This window comes from Balaenoptera musculus, chromosome 3 (assembly GCF_009873245.2).
Source record: "Balaenoptera musculus isolate JJ_BM4_2016_0621 chromosome 3, mBalMus1.pri.v3, whole genome shotgun sequence".
Classification (NCBI taxonomy): Eukaryota; Metazoa; Chordata; class Mammalia; order Artiodactyla; family Balaenopteridae; genus Balaenoptera; species Balaenoptera musculus.
In genome coordinates, this window is record NC_045787.1 from 149,716,158 (window position 1) to 149,734,961 (window position 18,804).

An 18,804-nucleotide genomic window follows, 5' to 3' on the forward strand; every position below is an offset into this window, starting at 1 on the left:
GAACTTATCAAAAAAGCTTAGGTTTCTTCCAAGGCCAGCTTCTCCCGTGGCAAACAGAGGCCATGAGGATTCTGCCTAGGTCAGAGTGGTGGGCTGGTAGCTCATGGGCTGAAATGTGGCTTGCAGTTATGGTTGACACAGTAATTTTCTTAAAAACTGAATTAGTTATTATCATTTCAAAATGGGGAGATTTCATACACAGATCCTTATTTGTTAGGTGCTCTTAGAAAAGGGGAAGTTGTGGCAATGCTGGTCTTTTTTTTAAAATTAATTAATTAATTTATTTTTCGCGGCATTGGGTCTTCCTTGTGGCGCGCGAGCTTTCTCTCGTTGCAGCGAGCAGGGGCTACTCTTCGCTGTGGTGTGCAGGCTTTTTATTGCGGTGGCTTCTCTTGTTGTGGAGCTAGGCACGCGGGCTTCAGTAGTTGTGGCACACAGGCTCAGGGGTTGTGGCTTGCCGTCTCTAGAGCGCAGGCTCAGTAGTTGTGGTGCACGGGCTTAGTTGCTCCGCAGCATGTGGGATCTTCCCGGACCAGGGCTCGAACCTGTATCCGCTGCATTGGCAGGCGGATTCTTAACCACTGTGCCACCAGGGAAGCCCTGGTCCTTTTTTTTTTTTTTTAAATTGAAGTTTAGTCAATTTACAATGTTTCAGGTGTACAGCAAAGTGATTCAGTTATACATATATATACATATACATACACATATTCTTTTTCAGATTCTTTCCCATTATAAGTTATTATAAGATACTGAATATAGTTCCCTGTGCTATACAGTAGGTCTTTGTTGTTTATCTATTTTACATATAGTAGTATCTACCTGTTAATCCCAAATTCCTAAATAGTCCCTCCCCAGTACTGGTCTTACATGTAAGCCAAAAGGTACAGCTAAAAAGCAGAAACCGCCTTTGCCCAGGGAATGGACTCTCCAGTTTGCCATACTGTATTCCTATGGTCGAGTTGTTGTTGCTGTTGCTTTTTTTTTTTTTAAGTAAAATATTTCTTGTAGCCACCTCTTTATTCAAAGAAGAAAAGGGAAATGTAGACTAAGAGGGTGTCTGTGTCTTAAAGGAAAAGAAGAACATTCAATGGTGTTTAATATAACCGCAAAGTTTGTGTGTGGAAAGAATACATCTTAAATCAGAATTATGCAACAACTCCAGATGGCACCTGACTTTGCAATCCCTCATCTAGTTCTTCCGGATCCATCATTATTGGAGACGTTGAATAGTACTGCATCTCATGTGGGCTTTGAGTTGATGTAAAAGAAATTCTCCAAAGTGGCTCTACTTGCTTACAATTTTACCTTAAGGGTCTAAGAAAAATTCTAGGACATTGTTATGAAGTTTGTGCAGACCTAGTAAGACCTGATTCAGGCCTGAAAGAGAGAAATAGCCAAAACTTAAGTCCTTCCATCTTTTAATGGACTCTTCACAGAACTTCAGCTTTCAAAGCACTTCCGGTTCTGTCTCACCTAATTCAACCCCGTGAAGTTCATGGGGTGAGATTCCACAGATGGGGAGGACAGCAGGGGCCCAGGAGGCTGAGTGCCTTGCTAGGAGTCAGACAGGTAGTCTGTGGAAAAGCACCAGACCATGAACCCTCTGCCTCCCAAGGCCTTCTGGACAGTGGACAGAGAACGCGGATGGCAGGAGAAAAGAAGTGGAAATGAAAATGGGAGATCTGAAGAGAGGTGGCGGGTTAAAAGGGTCAAGGAAAGTGCAGAAGAAGGCAGACATTGAGGGGTGGAGATAAGGCAGTGGAAAGGGTGGGGGACTGCTTCCAAGGAGAATGAGCTGAGGCAGCATATCTGGGGCTGCTGGTGAATCTCATTCCACCAATGGCAAAACTACAGCAGAGAGGAGGTGGTTTGCCTGGAGATGTCCAGCACTTTGCCAGGTGGACACTAGAACGTGAACCCAAGTCTCCTGATCCCAGTCCCGGGATCCTCCTTCGGTTGGTCACAGGGAAGACGGGCCAGTGGGCAGAGAGACGCGTGAAGGCCTGAGGCAGGCAGGAGCAGAGTCGCAAGAGGGGTGGACGGAAAGCTCTGCCTAAGGCTGGTAGTGCCCGGGTGGCCGAGTGCCAACAATTTTCAAGGGGCGCACACCTTCCACAGCTTCCGGCTCGAAGGCGGCGTGGGAAACGCCCCCACCCCCACCCCGCCCCCAGTATTCGGGGACTTTCGGAACCTCCTGAGAGATGGTCAGGGGATTTTGGAAACATCATGGCAGGAATCAAACATCAAACGGCCGATATTTCTGAACGACCGCAATTTCCTAAGAAACATTCAGAAACATTGGAGATGAAAATGGTTAGGAAGAAGGCGAAATCTGCCGAGGGGCATTCGTGAATTTCCGAAGCTTCTCGAGGGGCATTCGGGACCTCTCGGCTCTTTGCGGCCTATTCGAGAGTCAAGTCTCTGGTAGATCGTTCGTCGCCTAACTCCTAAGGGCGACTTGGGCAGACAGTCCCTCGACAATTTTCGGAAGTGTTCGGGATAGGCCCGAGAGTGGTGCCCTCTAGCGGCGGAAATTGTCACCATCCCCGGCCTCCAGGTTGGGCCGGCACGCGCAGACGCAGTTGCGCGCCGGCGGCAGTTCAGACCGGATGTGGTTGCTACTGAGGTCACTTCCGGCGGGTGACGGTGCGGACGGGTCAGAAGCGTAGAGGCGGCTGCAAAATGGCGGCGCCTGAGGAGCGGGATCTAACCCAGGAGCAGACAGAGAAGCTGCTGCAGTTTCAGGTAGCAGCGAGTACTCGGTGCAGTGAATGCCACCGCGGGCTAGGGAGTGGGTCCCTAGAGGAGCCCAGAACCCTGCTCAGATTGGGCCCGAGATTCTTCTCAGACCAGCAGGCGGCCCCCTCCCCCCCAGGCGCCAGTTGCCCTGCTTGCTGCCCCCGGCCCCCGAGCCTCTGTCGGTCCCCAGCCTTCCAGGAATGGCTGCGGCCAGACCCGCTTCCCCTCTCTCTCCTCAAGAGGGTCAGCTTCCCGGGTTCCCCTTAGCGGCGCCCGTCCTCAGCCATCCTTTCCAGCCTGGTTACCGGTTGGACCCTCTCCGCTAACGACTGTGGATCTACTGGGATGCTTAATCCCCACCGTGGAGTTGGCCTCGTTTCGGGTCTCTGGAAGGCCTCCTACCAGCCTCCCATGCCATTTCCACAAACGTTTACTGAGGGCCTCTTGGGTGGCAGGTCCTGTGTTGGGCGCTCTGGTGGCAGTGGGGTCAGGACTAGCCCCCGCCCTAAAGGTGTGGGAGGACACCTCGTAATGAAACAGTGCATGATAAATGTCATCAGTGCCTTCTGAGGGGGTTTATTACCCCGGGCTTATTCCTGGGCTCACGTTCTTGACTCTGCTTGAGGAGGGTGGGAAACTTGCTGGAATCTGCCTCCTTTTAGTGGATGTTTGGGTTAAGAACTTTGGACACTAAGCACTTTATCCCTGAGCTGGAGAATCTGGTTGGAGGAGACTTAGGTAACCTTGACTCTGTTACCCTGATGGGTACCAGTTTCTTTATTTCTAGAATACGTATCTTAAAAGTGTTTATCCCCTAAGGATGTTGTGGAGATCAAAATGAGCTTATGGATGTCTGAAGGGCTTTGTAAACAGTAAACTGCTCTTAAACAGTATTGCAACTATTAATCATTATTTAACTTAGGATAGAATTAAAGTTAGTGGTACACTTATTTCCTAATATAAAATATGCTAAATATTCATTAATTATGCAATATTTACCAAGAACCTTAGTGCTCAGGTAATAACAACAAATGAATAGAATACCATTTATTGAGTATGGTGTTGTAAGTACTTTCCTGAAACACTTAGCTTACATTATTGTATTTAATACAACCCTATGAGAGTCATACTGTTACAATCCCTATTTTACAGATGAGGGATATGAGGCTTAAAAAGTAACATGCTTAGGTTACACAGCTAGTAAGTTGTGATGTCAGATTTAAAACCAGGTCCATCTTTCCAGAACCCTTCCTGAGCTCTTGACGTGTGTGCTATACAACCCATGTAAGTAGCAGTGTACAACTGAAAGTGGAATGCAAGTGCTCTAATATTGTATTTTTTTTCTCTTTGCAAGTTCTCACTTTTCTGTGATTTCCTTGATTTCACTGCAGTTAATTTTGAAATGTTTTCTCTTAAAACAAGCAGTGGGTTGGAAGTGTATAAATTGGAAAATACTGTCATAGAAGTAGTTGACATTTGTTTGGAGTTTTGAGTAGAGAAATTGATGACATAGCAGATTAGAATTAGAATGAATAAAGAGCAGACAACTAGCTTCTACTTCCTTATAGACTGCTAATTTCAGAGTGTTGTTTAACTTTGGCAGATCATTTTATCCCTTACAACTCTTGAGGGATAAGCCCCCATGTTGTTTAAAGTGTAATGAGGTGAGGTGAACCATAAATTGTGAAGTACTTAGTCTGGTCCTGGAAGAACATGAATATGTGGTAGCATTTCTGAGATAAGGTGCACAGGAATCTCTGTTTTTGTCTTCATTGGCTATCTCTATCAGTAAGAGAGGTGACTAGCAGGTTAAAGTTGTATTAAGATTGCTTTATGAAATTGGATTTAATAAGGCAAATATATTTTACATTTGTGTATTCTTTAAGCAGTGGCTTGGATCAGGTTCATCATCCAGATTACCATTAACAGCCTCTGAAATTTACTAGGTGTCAAGCGTTATACCAGGTATTTGATGTACGTTAACTCTTCTAAACCTTTTTGTAACACTGTAAGGTGTTAACCCCAATTCAGTTTATTAATGAAGAAACAGGTTCTGTGAGGTCAAATAACTTGCTCAGGTGGTAAGTGGCAGAGATTTAGAAATCCATACCCATAACCATCTTGCTTATAACCTAATGGAAAAGCCAGACACATACATAAATAATGAGTATTCTGCAGTATATTAGTGCTCATGGTATAATAAACATAGTAGTATAAACAAAGTGCTGTGGAAATTTAGGAAATGATAGTATTGATGAGGATGGAGGGGGAAAGAAGGATGGCTCAGTAGTTACCATTAAGTTTCTACCGTGCCTTAGGTGTGGTGCTAGGTAGTTTAGAACCATTATGCTTAATCCTCACAATAGCCTTGTAAAAGTGCCACAGGTGATATGCCTCCTCCTAGGTAAGGAAACAGGTCTAGTAAAGTATTTGCTCCAGATCATTAAGCTATTAAGTAGTGGGGATGGAATTAGAATTAGAAATCTAGTGGATCTGGATCTGAACTTAAAAGCTGAACTCTTTCCACTGTACTTTGCTGCTTTGAAGGAGGAATGGAATAACAGGTGGTGGGCAGGAGTATGTTCAAAGCTGAGGTATGGATATGAAATAATGTAGAATGTGTTTGTTTTGATGGATTTAGAGAATTGGAAGTTGAAAATAACACTGGAAAGGTAAATAACAGCCAGATTTTGGAGGCCTGTGCTCAATGGTTTAAATTTAATCTGTAGGCTTGAAGAGCCATCAAAGATTATTTCAACTAGAGAGTGAAATAACACTAGGTTTCAGCTTTGCTTCACTAACAGTATGGAGCATGTGCTTGGAATCTCCACAGGGGTTAGGACAGAACAGGATGACACTGCTAGGAGTCAGTTTTCAATAAGTTGCTTCATTTGATATATTGAAATTAGCAAAAGTGAAATATTTTGGAAATCTCAGGTTTCCTCTATTTCAATTTTTTTGTGACGTATGATTTGATTGGAACTCCTTAGGGTATATTTAGCAGGCTTCTAAGTCTGTTTGATGTCTTTTAAGATTCTTCTGGTTACTTTCTCCTGTTTATTTTGGAACCAGTTGAATATGAATAACTAATGCCATATTTATTTTAGGCCTTCCCCATTTTCTTCAAATGGGAAATAATGGGTTTTAAGAGGAGCTAATACAAATATGGGGAAGGTCAGTTGTATTGAAGTCCATTTTTCCAAATTTCCAAGTATAGCAGATTCCCCTGGTGTCTTGGTTTACTGCCTCTAGGTTTGAACACCTGGAGAAGGATGACATGGATAAAGAGAGATGCGACTAAAGGAGCTATGCATGGCCAATAGAGGAAGAAACAGTCCTTTTCTGCTTGTACAGGAGCACGAAATTTTGAGATTCGAAGGTGTTTTTGTTTTTGATGTTGTTTAAACACTTATTGAGCATTTACTTTATCCAAAGTGCTCTAGATCCATTGTATCATTAACTCCTCCCAATAAACATGGTGTAGGTTCTGGTATTGTTAAGTAAACTAGGATGAGGAGATAATTTACCTAAGGTCAGTGATGAGCTTAGATTTGAATCCAGAACTCTGGATTCTCTTTCTTACTACCTAGCACTGCCTCTCTGGCCCTAGGTTTTGATTTGTTTTCAACAACAGGTAAGTGAGTAGGGCCAATAGAAACAGTATGGGACACTTTGAAGAAAGAGAACACAGCAAAGGAAGTCCAAAAGTGTGATTCTAATCCTGGACATCATCACTAGTGTTAATTCTCTTAATCTCCTCTACGTGAAGATGGACTTTTTTAGGAGAAGGGAAGAAGAATCCCCCAAAGTGGGAATGAACAAGGAGGACCGTTCTCTCCCTTCCATACCCACAGGTATGAGAGAGAAAATGGGAGAGAGGGCTTCAGGGGGAGTATCTTCAGGGAAAAGCCAAGTTTCAGTTAGACCATGAAGGTGAAGGAAGTGTTCCGGAAGTTAAGGATCCTAGGGGATATTGCTGACATAGCAGGGCTTTTAATTCTAAACAGAATCCTAAAAATGTGGTGTTACTGGGTCAAAACAATGTACATTGTAAATTTTAATAGCTACTGCTAGACTGCTTTCCAGGGAGTTTTGGCAGCTCACACTCTCACCAAGAGGATGTGAGACGACCAGTTTCCCCACATCCTTGCCAGCACTGGATGGTATCTTTTCAGTTTTTGTTAATCTGATTAAATTTTCAGAGTCCTTATTTTAATTTGCATTTCTAGTGGTAGTGGTGGTTGTAGTTTTTGATTTTGTTTTGCAGTCAGTTGAGTTTGAACAGCTAATGCAAACACTTGTTTTAAGCTATTTCAAATGGGAAAGAGTAGGGACATAAGAGTGAGGGATTGGCTTTGCAGGTGTCCCACGGTATTATGGAAGGTTTGTTTTCTAGTTGCAGAATAAAAAGTGCTGATTTTAAGATTGAATTCCGTTCTATAAACTCCTGACTATGGATGAGATTGAGCTCCTTTTGGCTACTTATGGTTAGTTATTGTATAAATTCCCTGTTTATCCTTTGTTCATTTTCTATTGGATTATTTGACATTTTCTTATCAGTTTGTACGAGTTCTTTATGTATACTGGTCATGTATAGCAAATATTTTCTTTCATGACATCATTTATCTTTGATCATTAATCTCTTCACTTACCCTTATTTAAAATTATGTCATCAAATTGACATTTTTTTCTTTCTGGCTTTTGGATTTTCTGTTTTGTCTAAGAATGCCTTCTACTTAATGACATTATACAAATGTTCTCTTTTGTTTTCTTCAAAATATTTTACAGATTTCTTGTTAAAATCAGATCTTTAATCCATGTGGAATTAATTTTTTGTATGTATGAGATGAGAACCCAAATTTGCTTTTTTTCCAGGAAAGACTATAGGTTAGCTGAATAGTCAATCCCTCCCCCAACTGATTTGAGTAGTCCTCTTTATCATAGTGTACTCTGTTTTCGATAACCTATTTGCTAGTAGCATTACTGAATTAATAATAATAACTTTCTACCAAATTTTATTGATAATATCTGATAGGACAGGACTCCTTCCCTATTCTTTTTTTTAATTATTGGTAATTCTTACAAGTTCTTTCATGTACATTTAAAAATCATTTTGTGAGCCACTATGGAGAACAGTATGGAGCTTCCTTAAAAAACTAAAAGTAGAACTACCATACGACCCAGCAATCCCACTACTGGGCATATACCCTGAGAAAACCATAATTCAGAAAGAGTCATGTACCACAATGTGCATTGCAGCTCTATTTACAATAGCCAGGACATGGAAGCAACCTAAGTGTCCGTCGACAGATGAATGGATAAAGAAGATGTGGCACATATATACAGTAGAATATTACTCAGCCATAAAAAGAAATGAAATTGAGTTATTTGTAGTGAGGTGGATGGACGTAGAGACTGTCATACAGAGTGAAGTAAGTCAGAAAGAGAAAAACAAATACCGTATGCTAACACATATATATGGAATCTAAAAAAAACAAAATGGTTCTGAAGAACCTAGGGGCAGGACAGGAATAAAGACGCAGATGTAGAGAATGGACTTGAGGACACGGGGAAGGGGAAGGGTAAGCTGAGATGAAGTGAGAGAGTGGCAAGGACATATATACACTACCAAATGTAAAACGGATAGCTAGTGGGAAGCAGCCACATAGCACAGGGAGATCAGCTCAGTACTTTGTGACCACCTAGAGGGGTGGGATAGGGCGGGTGGGAGGGAGATGCAGGAGGGAGGAGATATGGGGATATATGTATATGTATAGCTGAATCACTTTGTTATAAAGCAGAAATTAACACACCATTGTAAAGCAATTATACTCCAATAAAGATGTTTTTAAAAACCTCATTTTGTGCAGCCATGGAATTAATTGGAATTGCTTAAAGTAATATATTAATTTGGGACTGGTCGAAATTCAGGAACATGTACATTTCTTTATTCAGATGTCACATGTCCTTTAAAATATTTTTTGTAACTTTCCTCTAGTTTTTGGATATTCCTTATTAAACTTATTCCTAGGTATTTTGTAGTTTTGGTCACCCTGTGAATGGGATATCTCTTTATTTCTAAATGGTTACTAATAAAAATGCTGTTGCATTTTGTACATTTATCTTGATTTTTTTTGATCTATCGAATTTCTTATCATGTTTTCTGATCATTACTAATTTTCTAGTTTTGTCTCTTGGGCTCTTTTTTTTAATAACAATTTTACTGAGATATAATTGTCATATCTTAAATTAACCCTTTTAAAGTATGCAGTTCAGTGGTTTTCAGTGTATTTACAAAGTTGTGCAAGCGTTACCACTATTTACTTCCAGAGCATTTTCATCACCTCAAAAAGAAACCCATTAACAGTCACTCTCCATTCTTCTCTCCTTCTAACCCTTGGCAACCACTAATCTATATTCTGTCTCCATAGATTTTGTCAATTCTGGGCATTTGGTATAAATGGAAGCATACACTGTACAGCCTTTTGTGCCTGGCTTCTTGCACTTAGCATAATGTTTTCAAGGTTCATCCATATTGTAGCCTATATCAGTACTTCATTCCTTTTTATGGCCAATAATGTTTCATTGTGTGGATAAACCACATTTTGTTTACCCATTCATCAGTTGATGGCCATTTTTACTGTTTTCACTTTTCAGCTATTAATATTGATGCTGCTATGAATATTTGTATACCAGTTTTTGTTTGGACATATTTTCAGTTCTCCTAGGAGTAGAATTGCTGGGTCACATGGTACCTCTGTTTAACTTTTTGAGAAATTGCCAGTCAGTTTTTCCAATGCAGTTATACCATTTTCCCTACCAGTAGTATGTGCAGGTTCCAGTTTCTCCACATCTGCACTAACATTTGTTAATCATCCATGTTTGAAACCATCCTAGTGTGAGATGTTAATCTTGCTGTTTTGATTTGCATTTCCCTAATGACTGAAAAGATGGTTGAGCATCTTTTCATATGCTTTTTGGCCATTTGTGTGTCTTCTTTTGGAGATACAAAATCAAATCTTTTGCCCATTTTTTAAAAATTGAAGTGTAGTTAACTTACAGTGTTGTGTTTCAGGTGTACAGCAAAATGATCCAGTTATATTTTTTTCAGATATTTTTCCATTATAGGTTATTACAAGGTACTGAATATAGTTCCCTGTGTTACACAGTAAATCCTTGTTGCTTATCTATATTATGTATGGTAGTTTGTATCTTTTAATCCCATACTCCTAATTTATCCCTCCCCTTTCTTCTTTTCCCCTTTGGTAACCATAAGTTTGTTTTCTATGTCTGTGAATCTGTTTCTGTTTTGTATATAGATTCATTTGTATTATTTTTTTAGATTCCATATATGTGATATCATATAATATTTGTCTTTCTCTGTCTCACTTCACTTAGTATGATATTCTCTAGGTCCACGTTGCTGCAAATGGCAATATATCATTCTTTTTTATGGCTGAGTAATATTCCATTTTGTGTGTGTATGTGCGTATATACACACTACATCCTTTTTTTTTTAACTGAAGTATAGTTGGTGTACAATATTATATAAGCTACAGGTATACAATGTAGTGGTTTGCAAGTTTTAAAGGTTATACTCCAATTATAGTTAATATAAAATATTGGCTATATTCCCCGTGTTGTACAATATATCCTTGTAGCTTATTTTACACATAGTTGTTTGTACCTCTTAATCCCCTGTCCTTATATCACTCCTTCCCCCTTCCTTCTCCCCACTGGTAACCACCAGTTTGTTCTCTATATTGGAGAGTCTGCTTCTTTTTTGTTGTATTCACTAGTTTATAGTATTTTTTAGATTCTGCATATAAGTGATATCATACAGTATTTGTCTTTCTCTGTCTGACTTATTTAACTTAGCATAATACCTTCCAAGTCCATCCATGTTGCTGCAAGTGGCAAAAATTTCACCCTTTTTTATAGCCGAGTAGTATTCTGTTGTGTATATATACCACATCTTCTTTATCCATTCATCTGTTGATGGACACTTAGGTTGCTTCCATATAATGGCAATTGTAAATAATGCTGCTGTGAACATTGGGGTGTATGTATCTTTTCAAATTGGTGTGGGTTTTTGTGTTTTTGGATATATACCCACCAGGAGTGGAATTGCTGGGTCATATGGTAGTTCTATTTTTAGTTTTTTGAGAAACCTCCATACTGTTTTCCACAGTGGCTGCACCAATTTACTTTCCCACCAACAGTGTATAAGGTTTCTCTTTTCTCTACATCCTCTCCAGCGTTTGTTATTTGTGTTCTTTTTGATAATAGCCCTTCTGACACGTGTGAGGTGATACCTCATTGTGGTTTTGATTTGCATTTCTCTAATAACTAGTGATGTTTGAGCACCTTTTCATGTGCCTGTTGTCCATCTGTGTGTCTTCTTTGGAGAAATGTCTATTTTGGTCTTCTGCCCTTTTTTAAAATTTATTTATTTATTTATGGCTGGCTGGCTGGCTGGCTGTGTTGGGTCTTAGTTGCAGCACATGGTATCTTTATTGTGGCACATGGGATCTTTGTTGCGTCATGTGGGCTTCTCTCTAGTTGTGGTGTGTGGGTTTTCTCTCTCTAGTTGTGGTGCACAGGCTCCAGGGCACGTGGGCTCTGTAGTTGTGGCATGCAGGCTCCAGAGCGCATGGGCTTTGTACTTTGCGGCACGGGGGCTCTCTAGTTGAGGCGCACGAGCTCAGTAGTTGTGGCGCGCAGGCTTAGTTGCCCTGTGGCATGTGGGATCTTAGTTCCCCAACCAGGGATTGAACCCGTGTCCCCTGCATTGGAAGGCGGATTCTTTGCCACTGGACCACCGGGGAAGTCCCTGCCCATTTTTTGATTGGGTTGTTTGTTTTTTTGATATTGAGTTGTATCAGATGCTTGTATATTTTGGATGTTAACCCCTTGTCAGTCACATCATTTACAAATATTTTCTACCATTCCATAGGTTGTCTTTTCGTTTTTTTGATGGTTTCCTTTGCTGTGCAAAAGCCTTTAAGTTTGATTAGGTCCCATTTGTTTATTTTTGTGTTTATTTCTTTTGCCTTGGGAGACTGATCTAAGAAAATATTGCTATGATTTATGTTCGAGTATGTTTTGCCTATGTTCTCTTCTAGGAGTTTTATGGCATCATGCGTTATATGTAGGTCTTTAAACTATTTTTATTTTTGTGTATGGTATGAGGGAGTGTTCTAATTTCATTGTAGTTGTCCAGCTTTCCCAACACCACTTGTTGAAGAGACTGTCTTTTCTCCGTTGTATATTCTTGCCTCCTTTGTCATTGATTAATTGACTGTAGGTGTGTGGGTTTATTTTTGTCCTTTGCCCATTTTTTACTTGGGCTATTTGTCTTTTGTTGTTGGGTTGTTAAGAGTGCTTTATGTATCCTGAATACAAGTCCTTTATCAGATATATCATTGGCAAAAATATTCTCCCATTCTGTGGGTTGTCTTTTCACTTAGTCGTGTCTTTTGAAGTTTTTTAATTTCATGAAATCTGGTTTAATGTTTTATCTTTTGTTGCTTGTGCTTTGGTCATGTCTTAGAAACCATGGTCTAATCCAGGGTTACAAAGATTTACACCTGTTTTCTTTTAAGACTTTTGTAGTTTTAGCTCTTACATGTAAGGTCTGATCCATTTTTAGTTGATGGATATGAGGTGGGGGTCCAACTTCATTCTTTTGGTTGTGGATATCCAGTATTCCCAACACCATTTCTTGAAAAGATGATTCTTTCCCTATTGAATAACCTTGAAACCCTTGTTTAAGATCAGTTGACCATAACTAAAGGTTTATTTCTGGACTCATTTCTGTTCCATTGATCTGTATCTACCTTTATCTGTATCTACACTGTCTTGACTATTGCAGTTGTGTAATAAGTGTGAAATCAGGAAGTATGAGTCCTCCAACTGTGTTCTTTTTCAAAAGTGTTTTGGCTATTCTGGATCCCTTTCATTACCAAATAAATTTTGGGATCACTTTGTCAATTTCTGCAAAAAAAGGCAGCTGGGTCTTTGATAGGGATTGCTGTTAACTGTAGATCAATATGGGGAGCATTGCCATCTTAACAATATTAAGTCTGTCAATCCATGAATACGAGAAGTCTTTCCATTTATTTAAGTCATCTTTAGTTTCGATGTTTTGTAGTTTTCTGTGTACAAATCTTGCACTTCTTTTATTAAGTTTATTCGTACATATTTTATTCTTTTTGAAGGTACTGGGAAAGGAAATGTTTTCTTAATTTTATTTTCAGGCCGTTCATTACTACCATATAGAAATATAACTGATTCTTGTATATTGATCTCATATCGTACAACCTGGTTGAACTCATTATTAGTTCTCTATTAGTTTTTTTGTAAATTTCTTAGTTTTTTCTGTATACAAGATTATGTCATCTGTGAATAGATAGTTTTATTTCTTTTTTTTCCTTCTTGCTTAATTGTTTTAGTATAATGTTGAATAAAAATGGCAAGAGTAAACATCTTTGTCTTGTTCCTGATCTTAGGAGGAAATCATCAGTCTTTGACCATTATTATGTTAGCTGCGAGTGTTTCTTAGATCAGGGTGACGAAGTTCCCTTCTATTCCCAGTTAAGTTTTTATCCTGAAAGGGTGTCTTGGGTTCTTAAAAGGGTTATATGAGACAATGCAAGTAAAGTACCTGATAAATACTAGGGCTCTATTAAAAAAGGGGGCAGTTTTGGAGAATGTTCAATTGTACACATGTTCTGTTACATTTCTCTTTATTTTTCCAGGGAATATTTAATAAAAGGTAGAACTGAAAATTTGCAAAACTGTCATCCTTTTTTAAAACTGGAATTAGAAGATAAACACTTATCAAGTAGCCTAACGTATACTCAAAGGAGTGCAAGTCCTCTTCAAAAAGGATACGTATAGAAAATATTTTATATACAGAAGACGTGTCTGATATTTTTCAAATTTACAGAATTAACCCTGTGATTTGGGAATTTAAAGTGTTGACAGTTAAACTTTGTAAAGTTTTTTCACTTGAAAATTCAAATTTAGCTTAGTTTTAGTATCCTTAGATACATTTTCCACAAGATTAGTATTAATACATTATATTTCATTAGCTTTTGCCTAGCCTTTTCATACAAAATGATGACATTCTGACGCTGTCATCCCTTCTTTATTTGTTAATAGGGATAAAGATATATGTTCTCTCACCTGTTCAGTTACACCGAGTTATAGTATATATAATAAAGGCAGGATAAACATTTGATCCTTTCGATTATTTACTAGTTTTTAAATAATGAGTTGATTCCTAGCATCCTATGAAGTAACAATCGAGACTTTTAAAATTTTTATTTATTTATTTATTTTTGGCTGTGTTGGGTCTTTGTTGCTGTGCGTGGGCTTTCTCTAGTTGCAGCAAGAGGGGGCTACTCTTTGTTGCCGTGCGCAGGCTTCTCATTGTGGTGGCTTCTCTTGTTGCGGAGCACAGGCTCTAGGCGCATGGGCTTCAGTAGTTGTGGCACGTGGGCTCTCGAGTGAAGGCTCAGTAGTTGTGGCGCTCGGGCTTAGTTGCTCTGCGGCATGTGGGATCTTCCCGGCCCAGGGCTCGAACCCATGTCCCCTACATTGCCAGGTGGATTCTTAACCATTGCGCCACCAGGGAAGTCCCACTGAGATTTTTTTTTTTTTTTTAACATCTTTATTGGAGTATAATTGCTTTACAGTGGTGTGTTAGTTTCTGCTTTATAACAAAGTGAATCAGCTATACATATATATATATATCCCCATATCTCCTCCCTCTTGCGTCTCCCTCCCACCCGCCCTATCCCACCCCTCTAGGTGGTCACAGAGCACTGAGCTGATCTCCCTGTGCTATGTGGCTGCTTCCCACTAGCTATCTGTTTTACATTTGGTAGTGTATATATGTCCATGGCACTCTCTCACTTCGTCCCAGCTTACCCTTCCCCCTCCCTGTGTCCTCAAGTCCATTCTCTACGTCTGCGTCTTTATTCCTGTCCTGCCCCTATGTTCTTCAGAACCTTTTTTTTTTTTTTAGATTCCATATATATGTGTTAGCATACGGTATTTGTTTTTCTCTTTATGACTTACTTCACTCTGTATGACAGACTATAGGTCCATCCACCTCACTACAAATAACTCAATTTCGTTTCTTTTTATGGCTGAGTAATATTCCATTGTATATATGTGCCACATCTTCTTTATCTATCCATTCATCTGTCGATGGACACTTAGGTTGCTTCCATGTCCTGGCTATTGTAAATAGAGCTGCAATGAACATTGTGGTACATGACTCTTTTTGAATTATGGTCTTCTCGGGGTATATGCCCAGTAGTGGGATTGCTGGGTCGTATGGTAGTTCTATTTTTAGTTTTTTAAGGAAGCTCCATAGTGTTCTCCATAGTGGCTGTATCAATTTACATTCCCACCAACAGTGCAAGAGGGTTCCCTTTTCTCCACACCCTCTCCAGCATTTATTGTTTGTAGATTTTTTGATGATGGCCATTCTGACTGGTATGAGGTGATACCTCATTGTAGTTTTGACTTGCATTTCTCTAATGATTAGTGATGTTGAGCATTCTTTCATGTGTTTGTTGGCAATCTGTATATCTTCTTTGGAGAAATGTCTGTTTAGGTCTTCTGCCCATTTATGGGTTGGGTTCTTTGTTTTTTTGATATTGAGCTGCATGAGCTGCTTGTAAATTTTGTACATTAATCCTTTGTCAGTTGCTTCATTTGCAAATATTTTCTCCCATTCTGAGGGTTGTCTTTTCGTCTTGTTTATGGTTTCCTTTGCTGTGCAAAAGCTTTTAAGTTTCATTAGGTCCCATTTGTTTACCACTGAGATTTTTAAAATTTGAATTGTAGATTTTTAAAATTTGCAGTGAACTCATGGATGTAAATATATTTAACGTATTACATTTCATTGCCATTGTGCTTATTAAGGCTTAGGTTGTGCCATCTTTGACAATTATGAGTCTATTTAGATTGGCTCCTAATGACTTTTATTTTTTAGGAACTCCTAGTATTTACATAATTTTATTTTTTCAGAGTCACAGAAAAGATTTACCATTTGAATTTGTAATTTGGAAGAGCCTTGTATTATTGTTCCTGAAGACTTTTATCATATTGTCATGGCCCCAGTAGTCCTTGATAGGTTTTTAGCTTTTTGACATTGTAAGATGTTTGACTCATCTTGTGCATTTTCTAGAATCAGGCGTTTCTCCAGGAAACCTTGTTACTTTTTGGTAAGAAATTATATTTAGATGCCACACGTCTGGTAGCTATGAGTGCTCATTGCTGTTGGGTTGGTCTAGAACTTTTTAGTTAACAGAACTAGGAAATACATATAATATATAGTACAGACACACACGTATGTTTGTATTTATTTAATTCATGATAAAACAATTTGATGTTTCCAATTCAAATTCAGGACTGCCAATTCAAATTTGGCCCTATATTTTACCTCTCTTCTTTCTCCATACCAAAAAACTTGGTTCTTAATGCGATTAACATGATTATTCATTTGCCTTATCACATAATCAACACTTTGTCTCAAAATAATAATACCCTTACTAGTAACAATAATATAATTATTTAAAACAATTTAAGCCCTTTAATGCAGAATGTAGAGTCAGTTTACTGTGTTTTAAAGTCATGTGGGATAATTTCATTTTGGATAGTTATGCTACCAACTCTACATTTTATTTTTGCTTCTGATGTTTAGGAATTGCTGCTGCTGCTTTTTCTAAATTTTGTTTTATAAAGCAGCTACATGATTCCAAAGTCAAATCTACATGTAACAATATATTTAGAGAAATCTAACTTCTGTTCTTCTCTCTTATACCCTGTTCCCTGCCTTCCCCTGCAGAAAAGCTTAGAATTAAAAAAAGCAAAAACAAAAATCTTTCATTTAAAAAATCTAAGTAATAAGTATATCTATTTGTGGACCCCCCCCCCTTTTAAAAAAGATAAATGGTGATGTATATTACACACATTTCTCCAACTGTCTTTTATACCTATTATCTCCTGGTGATCACTGCATAGCAATATAGGGATTTATTTCTCTTAAGTATTTACAGCTGTATAATACTCTATTGTATGGACATACCATAATTTAGATTGATGGATATTTGGGTTATTTCTCATCTTTTGCTGTAATAAATAATACAGCAATAAGTAGCCTTGTGTACCAACATTTTATTTTTTGCCAGTGTGTCTTTGGGATACATTCGTAGAAAGATTTCTGGGTCAAAGGATTAAATGCTTATATATATGTATACGAATATGTAGTGTTGCTAGATATTGCCAGATTTTCCTACGTGAGGATTGTACCATTTTGTATTCCCACTAGCAATGTATGAGGCCCCCGGCAACCTCACCAACAGAGTGTGTTGTCAAACTCAGTATAGTTTTAATTTACTTTTTCCTTATGAGTGAGGTTGATCAACTTTTCATATATATAAGGGCCATTTGAGTTTATTTTTCTATGAATCATCCACTTTTTCTTACCCACTTTTGTAGCAAGTTATCCTTTTTCTTCTGTTTTTTGGGGTTTTTTTGGGGGGAGGTTGTCTTTTTCTTTGTTTTTTGGTTTTTTTGGCCACGCTGCACGGCATGCGGATCCCAAACAGGGATCGAACCCATGCCCCCCTGGGAGTGGAAGTTTGGAACCCCAACCACTGGACTGCCAGGGAAGTCCCATCCTTTTTCTTCTGTATTTTAAAAAAGTCTTTATATATTAGGAATATTAACTCTTCATCTATGAAATAAGTTGCAAATGTCATTCCCAGTTCTTTCACTTTGCACATGCTGTTTTTTTTGCCATACACATGTTGTTTTTTAACTTTTTATACACTAAAAATTTGATTTGTATAATTCAAAATCTTTTCCCTTATTGCTTATGAATTTTGAGTCATGGTTAAAGTCTTCCCCACATTCGGGCAGTAGAAGAATTCACTTGTGTTTTCTTCTAACACTTGTATGGTTGGACTCTTAAAATTCAGCAATAAAGGAGCAACTCATTGAAAAAGTGGGCAAAAGATCTGAACAGATCTCACCAAAGAAGATATACAGGAGATGGTAAATAAACATATGAAAAGATCCTCAACATCAGATATCATTAGGGAATTGCAAATTAAAACAGCAATGAGATAACCACCACACACCTGTTAGAATGGCTAAAATCTAAAACACCAAATGCTGGCAAGGATATGGAACAACAGAAACTTATCCATTGCTGGTGAGAATACAAAACAGGACAGCCACTTTGGAACAGTTAGGCAGTTTCTTACAAAAATAAACATAGTCTTGGGAAATTCCTTGGTGGTCCAGGGGTTAGGACTCCGCACCGTCACTGCCGAGGGCCCAGGTTCAGTCACTGGTTGGGGAACTAAGATCCCACAAGCCGCGGGGCCAAAAAAAAAAAAAAAATAGTAAACATAGGCTTACCATATGATCAGCATATCATGCTCCGAGATATTTACCTAAGTGAAATAAAAACTTATGTCCACACAAAAACCTGCACACAAATGTTTATAGCAGCCTTATTCACAATTGCCAAAAACTTGGAAGAAACGAAGATGTGCTTCAGTATGTTAATGGATAAACAAACTGGTACGTGCATACAATAAAATATTATTCAGTGAAAAAGAAATGCGTTATCAAGCCATGAAAAGATGCAGAGGAACCTTAGATGAATATTGCTAAGTGAAAGAAATCAGTCCAAAAAGGCTCTATACATGACTCCAACAATATGCCATTCTGGAAAAGGCAAAACTATAGAGACAGTATAAAGATAGGTGGTTGCCAGGGATGGGGGTTAGAGGGGAGGGAAGAATAGATGGAGCACAAGATTTATAGGGCAGTGGAACTATTTATGACACTATGATGATAGATACATGACCTTATGTATTTGTCAAGACCCATAGAATGTCCAACACAAAGAGTGAACCCTAATGTAAACTGTGGACTTTAGTTAATGATGTACACTTATAACAAATGTACACAACACTGCAAGATGTTAGTAATAGGGGGAAGTGAGTGTCGGGGAGGGAGAGTATGGGAACT

General features: G+C 38.8%; 1 protein-coding gene across 3 annotated transcripts in view; it reads left to right on the forward strand.

Moving 5' to 3' along the window:
* Positions 1–2,631: 2,631 nt before the first annotated feature.
* FAF2 (Fas associated factor family member 2) overlaps positions 2,632–18,804 on the forward strand; it is a 60,644-nt gene continuing 44,471 nt past the window's right edge. For 2 of the 3 annotated variants that reach the window (XM_036846463.1, XM_036846464.1), the window contains exon 1: positions 2,632–2,745. In XM_036846463.1, coding sequence (XP_036702358.1) covers positions 2,683–2,745 — 63 coding nt within the window. In that variant the 5' untranslated portion in view covers positions 2,632–2,682. The remainder of the gene's footprint in view (positions 2,746–18,804) is intronic. The other variant, XM_036846465.1, reaches the window with a different exon arrangement.